The sequence below is a fragment of the Bidens hawaiensis genome, unplaced genomic scaffold, assembly GCF_021521415.1.
Source record: "Bidens hawaiensis isolate Kalapana, Puna unplaced genomic scaffold, B.hawaiensis_p1.1 tig00041901_1, whole genome shotgun sequence".
In the NCBI taxonomy this organism is placed as follows: domain Eukaryota; kingdom Viridiplantae; phylum Streptophyta; class Magnoliopsida; order Asterales; family Asteraceae; genus Bidens; species Bidens hawaiensis.
Window position 1 is genome coordinate 47,341 of NW_027505749.1, and position 6,898 is coordinate 54,238.

The 6,898-nt window shown below is 34.0% G+C and overlaps 1 protein-coding gene across 1 annotated transcript; it reads right to left on the reverse strand.

Moving 5' to 3' along the window:
- Positions 1-845: 845 nt before the first annotated feature.
- LOC143615111 (protein VAC14 homolog) lies at positions 846-6,375 on the reverse strand. Its single transcript, XM_077088341.1, has 18 exons — positions 6,190-6,375; positions 5,989-6,102; positions 5,812-5,877; positions 4,691-4,780; positions 4,491-4,610; positions 4,380-4,408; positions 4,151-4,293; positions 3,961-4,055; positions 3,668-3,754; positions 3,367-3,474; positions 2,958-3,049; positions 2,733-2,814; positions 2,600-2,665; positions 2,366-2,481; positions 2,160-2,280; positions 1,911-2,072; positions 1,618-1,815; positions 846-1,523 (listed from the first exon to the last, which is right to left on the reverse strand). Exons 1-18 carry the CDS (start codon positions 6,277-6,279, stop codon positions 1,254-1,256), a joined length of 2,049 nt encoding a protein of 682 aa, XP_076944456.1. The 5' UTR covers positions 6,280-6,375; the 3' UTR covers positions 846-1,253.
- Between the last annotated feature and the right edge of the window lie 523 nt (positions 6,376-6,898).

A 6,898-nucleotide genomic window follows, 5' to 3' on the forward strand; every position in this document is an offset into this window, starting at 1 on the left:
AATTAAGTGGGTTTTTTAAAATTAAATTAAGTGGGTTTTCAATATTAAGGTAATAAACTAAAATACCCTTCTTCTTAGCCTTATTAGAAAAATCAAACTTATTTGAAAATTTGAAAATTTCTCTCTCTCTCTCTCTCTCTCTCTCTCTCTCTATATATATATATATATATATATATATATGTATGTATATATATATATATATCAAATCAAGGGTTTGGGTCAAATATAAACTAAAAAATTGTACGAATCAAATAGTGTAATGTAAAGTAGTTTTTTAGTACCAATCTTGTAGGGACACTTGTGAGCTTGTGTTGGTTTGGTTTTAGGCAAAGGTTTCGGACTTTTGATAACGATTCACAAAGGCGGATTAGGAGGGCAAGTGGAAGTAAGTCGTTTTCGTGGTCGATTTACTCGGCTAATATTTTGAATGATGAATGCGATCGCAAAAAGATATATATAAATATGCTTTGTGAACGTTGTGTTTGCCACTAATCCTTAAAAGTTGTGTTTTGTAGTTTTATGTATATATATATTATTAATGTATAGGATCCGAGTTTCGAGTGTTTAAATCTGATGAACTAAATTCTAAACATTGTTGGTGTACCTAGGGTGGCTTAAGATATTTACTCCTTTTGTATCTTTGCATTATATGGACTGATGTATCAAACTACTAGTTTGGAGAACGGGTCATTGCGACCACGTGCACCAACACATCATGGTTAAACTTGTTTGGCCCGGGAGCCTTTTCGCTCCCACAATCCCAAACGACACCCCAAACAGCGTTTACAATTCATAGACACGTAACATAAAATGAAACTTTGAATTAGCATCAAATGTCCCAAACATAAAAGAACTTAAAACATTATTATTATAAAAATATTACCGGAACGATCTGCAACCTCTGGTCCTGTGGTTTACAATAAAAACAACACAACCACAAGGGCGATAAAATAGTCCAGAGTAAAGAATAATAGCTCGGATACATCCCAGCACAATTCTGAGGATCGAAAAACAATAAAATAGAACACCTTCACGAGTTCAATGATAACGAATACGAAGATATACAATATACAAACCATACCCGACTTCGACCCTTTGGTCAACATCCGCCATCATAATTATAATTGTCCACGACCTTTACGGGATAATCTTGAAGGAGCCCTGTTCAACTCTGGCACAGTCGGTCCTCTAAACTCTTCACAACCTCCTTCACCTGCATAGAGGTAAGTTATTTAAATTTACGCCATTTAAATTTATAAGATATCTTTTAATGTTAAAGGTAAAAAGGAACAAACCTTTAATGAGTGAGCGGAATTAGAAGTGATGTTTGACCGCACTTGTGATTTAACATGCGCATGATGTTTTTGCTGAATCTGTTGGAATCTTTGCAGCCACGGTGCAAAGTCTATTCCGATATGCATGGAAGGATTTTCAGATGATGTATGGTTGACTTTCTCCAGGTCGAAGGAATATGAAGGCACGGTCTTTAAACGAGTCCTTAAGATCTTAAAGGCTGCACTTTGCTGCAACAGTAAGTAGAAAAGAGTAAAGACGCGTTAAATTATTATATCAACAAATATAAGTGACAAATTACATAAAAACGTGTACAAGACATGCCTGAGGAAGCAGCATAAGAAGACCATATAAGGCTTTTAACAACCATATATATCTTCCAGGTTCAAGAAGTTGCAGCCTAAGATAAGCGAAAATTGGAGTTTCCAGTAGGTTTATTAATTTATCGAGCTGAATCAAGAATCTGACATTAATATCTTCCTCGGTTAAAGATTGAATGACTGAACTTGCATGCTCATAAGCCTATAAAACAAAAACAAAAACAAAACGCTGTTAACTTTTTAGCTGTGTAGATTTTATTTTTTTTCCTTTTTTCGTTTAAATTGCTAACCGCTTGCCTGTGCTAATAAGCATAGACTTAATATGGCCATTGACGAATGACTCCATGAAGCGTAAAGTGAAAGAAATAAATCCTTTCCAGCAGAATCTACTAGTGACTGTTTTAAAAGATAACGTAGGTTCGATAACTCAGAAGAAGTCAGCAGAATCAAATTCAAAGCCTGGAAGGACAAAATGGTCAGAAACTGCATATTATTAACTTCCTTTTGAATTTAATACCATAACTTTTAAATTTGAATACTAAGAACCTGAACCATATTGGATGCAAAGTTCAGGTCAGCTTCCCGTTCAAGAATTGTGGATAGTTCCCGGTAAACTCTTTCAGCATCTATAAGTACACAAAGCCGGCGGAAAATCAAAGCACCACGCCTATATAAGGATGTTAAAAAAAATCAATACATGATAAATAATCAGACAAGTCTTTTTATAAAAGAAACAGGAAAACGAAGCTTACTTTTCCAGGAGTACTTTATCGGTCCTGAATTTATGAACTAAGAAAACAATAAGCTGATGGAAGTTATGTTGATCCTCCGCTATGCATGCGTGCACCTCCAGTACTAGGAGTACTACCTGACAAGTTACCATATAAACAAGCCAAGTATATAAATATAACTTTTTACTTGAATGTTAAATTACAGTTAGATGAAATTATTTAACAGAGGTAATGAGGCAGCAATGAAAAGATTACCTGATCAGAGGGATCCGACAATGCTTTAAGAAGCGTGTCAAATATATCATTCAAAAACGACAGGACCTGTTACAACAAAGAGATACATAAAACTAATTGCAGCCTGAATAATGAAATAATATTCAAAGGTTACCGCTGTCCGGTGTCTATTTAAAAGGGTTGAAATCCAGTGTAATGATTCGATCCGAGTGGCCTCATATTCACTAGACAACTGCCTGGAAAAATAATGGAAAATGATACTAAATATATATGTACAGCAAAAAGTATCTCCATATAGATACTTACCAGTTGACTTTCCAATGGAGAGGATTGCTCTAAAACCCTTATATAAACTAAAAATATATATATAATGGCTGACCTCTTTACAATGGAGAGGATTGCTCCAACATCAAACCCTTCAGCAGGATCAGCCTTAATTGCAAGAAGCTCTTCATTTGTTTCACGAGCTACCTGATGATCACAAAAGCCAAAAATTTACAATTTCATACCATTCAAAAATAGGGGTAAAACCACAAAAGAACGCATTGTACTTACCAAGTTTTAACAAATTATTCTTGCATTTTTTTCTCAATAAGAAAGCCCGGTAACGTTTTTGTCATATAATAAAAATGTATATGTTTAAAAATATTTGAAACTTGTGTTAAGTCATTTTATTTTATAGCATGTGTATGTCATTTTGAAAATTTTAGTTTTTCAACATTTATTTATATATTTATGACAATAACAAGAATAACAATTATTACTAGTATTCTTAATAAGAAACTTACAACTCGTATCTTTTCTTCTTTATCAGCTATGCAAGGCAAGATAGCTCCTAATATATCCGCATAATAAGGAACCAGTTGATCACCACCAAGTTTTACAAACTCATTTATCTGCAGAAATAAGTTGTCTAATCAAAGTATGCACACAAAAGACTAAATTTATATCCTTCAAAAATCTTAAGAGGTAGCAATTTCAACCCATTTTACATGTAAACAGATCAATTTACTACAATTATATATGTCTCGTATATAAAAAGGTGTAACTACAAAAAAGCACATTCTAATTAATAAAAAGTATTCTTACCCAGGTTATTGCAGTCCAACGAGTGAATTCATCAGGTGAAGATGCTCTCTGCACAAGTATTTCTGCCATGCGCCCATAATCTACAGACTTCATGAGTAGCACTGCTAGAGTCAGAAATTTACAAATAAATGACGAAATATTTGCTACTAGTAAAAATATGAAAGATTTTTAATCCACTGACACTAATATGAAAGACTAAAAGATGCTACGGTGTCTTAGATAGCATATCAGCAAGCAGCATATAGTACAAATAGTAGAGAAATGATTAAAAAAAATAGTTACAGGTGTCATACCGGAGAGTTCTTGATTTCCTGAAGGAACTCTGAAAGTGCTGAGTCAGCTTGCTGCCGGATCTCATGGCTGGAATCACTCAACATATTAAATAAACCTGAGATCTCCACAAATCAGTTGAGTCCAACAGAGGCCCGAGAAACATGCACATTCACAGGTAATACCGTTTAATTCTGAAGTGAGATCATTTACCATCAAGAAAATCTGGAAGAAAACCGAGCATATCTATGTCTGGAACACTGTCCAGCACTGTGATCCATCCAACCAAAAACTGGCGTACGTAAGGGTTTAACACGTTCATTCGCTCTCTCAACAAAGGTATAAATTCTTCAATGCTGACAAAAGAGAAAAACCAAAAAAGGGACCAATTATAAACCCAAACTAAATATATAGTATAATTACAAAATTTGAAAATAATCACCTGAATTGATCACTCTCTGTCACAATGTCCTGCTTCCACCAATAAAAACATCAGTTTTTTTATCAATATGCGATTTTGCTTTTCGAAACATGATTTAAAATGGTCAATTACCTTCACGAGTCTATCTAAAAGATGAGCTGCACGCTGTACATTGGGATCTGAGTCAGCTGAAAGCTTACATAAAGCATCAAATATCTGGTTGAAGAACACGATGAAGTCTCCTCTCACAACCTGCAAAAGGGCATAAGCTAAACCATAATGTATTGCTTTATACATTATAACAAGTTGATAATGTCAGAATCCATTCTCACCTTTGCAATGTTGTATAAAGCTTCACAAGCATAATAACGAACTCTGCTATCTTGATCACCGAAAGAGTTGATCACAGGCGGTACAATTTGCTGCAAGATGGATTGTATTTGTATGAGAAAGTACAAAAAAAAACTTCACTAATTTTAATCAATGTAATATATAAAGCTATTAAAATTTCTAGCAAATTGCTAACTTTGCAGCATGCATACACAGAAATACAGAATAGAGTGATGCATGTCATTGTGCAATAAGTTAGCAATTCCATGTGGCATGTATTATCTGAACTTTCCATTGTGTTGCTTGTGTACATGACAATGCTGATAAAAAATAGAAACTTAGTCCCAAGTTTAGTAAATACTTCTTGTGATTCTAAGGATGCAGTTTACTAGGCCTGTCAACGGAATCTTAAAACTCAGATGACCACCGTATCCCATATTTAACTAACTACTTGAACTGTATGTATTCAACATATTCAAAGCTTCGAGCAGCAAACAAATACGATATCGTCTCATACATTAACACTCAAATCATTTCGGCGAATTATTGTTGCTAAATAGGGTATCTATATTCTATAGTAAGAAATCCACATGCATAGAAGGCTTATATGATAACAACATTATGTGATATGGTTATTACTGTTATTCAACTTATGCCTAATTGATGACCTACAATGTGTATTTGACATGCAGAATAGTGGAATACAATTAGATACACTTTCGCTACAACACCAGCTGCTCTAGCTAATTATTTGTATTAAATTTAATATCTATTACCGTCATAGTTTGAATGGGATCGTTGTTAATGTTCTTTTTAGAGTTATTGACTCGATTCTTAACTCTTCTTCTCCCATTGATCCAAGCACAAGTCAACCATTCGAGTTATCTGTCCCTCATAAACTACTACTAACGAAAATCATACCTACTGTTTTCTAATACTTATCTTACATTTCTAGTTTTATTAGAAAAATACTATTTAACAAGTTAAGACCTCAATCAACTATTCCTCAAGTCACTAAGTGGTGCATCAAATAACACTCACAATTAATCAATTACAACCTAACAACAGCTTAAACATAATCAGCTAAAATAAGTTCTTATTATAACAAACCAAAAACACAAACCTCAAGATGTTGCGAAGCTTCCGAGCTCAAACCAACAGTAGCCGCAGCCAATCCAATCAACCCTCCCTAAAAACAAACACACACACACAAAAATAATAATAATAATAATAATAATAATAATAATAATAATAATAATAATAATAAAAACAACAGCTGCAATGAAGCATATCATGATACCTTGCGATGATTAACTTGCGAAGAGTACGTAAACTCATTCGCCAACAGCTTAATCACAGCAGTAATCTTATCATGATCTCCAGCTACCGTCAACTGCTTCACAATTCCTTCAACCTAAACAACAACATCACAATCATCAATTAATATTATTCATATTCAAATTGACAATAAAAACACGTAACAAAACCCTAAGTAATTAACCTCAAGCGCAGCGTTCTTCCGTTTCTCGTATAACTTATCGGACAGATTCCGAAGCACGGCTGCCGGAATCGCTGAGAAACCGTCCGCCATATAATCAATTGAATCCAATTACAATAATAATAATAATAATAATAATTAAATTCGTTTTGTGATCATTTTTGGTTCGAATCGGAACATGTGATGCGAAATGAAGAGAATTGTGATGGATTAGTGTTATGAAATCGGTGATTATTGAGTGAATTTGTGGATCTAATTGGAATTAGAAATAGAATTAGGGCAAAAAACAGAGGATTGAATTGAGAGTAATAATAAATTGTGTGTGTGTTTTTGGTTTCTTATTTTCCGAGGGGTGTTTTTGGCGTTTTCAGATTTGGACGGAGGAATAATAATAATAATAATAATAATAATAATAATAATAATAATAACAATAACAATAACAATAATAATAATAATACCGTTACTTGGATGTTGATGACGTCTGCTCGGCAAAACTCAATTTCTTAATGGACAGAGACGGACATGAATTTTCGTTCGGTAGAGTGTTCGTAAACCGTTTGTTTGTCCGACAAAAGTTTAACAGACGAACACGGACAGGGTCTTGCATGGTTCGTTCGTTTGCAGCCCTAAAATTCACCACATGGATACACTCGTAAACTCTCACCTAAGGGCAACACCCATGAACACTCGCTCGAAGGCATGATAGTGTGTG

Coding starts and splice junctions, on each gene's coding strand:
- LOC143615111 (XM_077088341.1), bottom strand. CDS start 6,279: ATGGCGGACGGTTTCTCAGCGATTCCGGCAGCCGTGCTTCGGAATCTG. Junction 3,475..3,667: donor GTTGGACTGCAATAACCTGG/GTAAGAATACTT, acceptor TTATTTCTGCAG/ATAAATGAGTTTGTAAAACT. Junction 2,815..2,957: donor ATCCTCTCCATTGTAAAGAG/GTCAGCCATTAT, acceptor TTATTTTTCCAG/GCAGTTGTCTAGTGAATATG.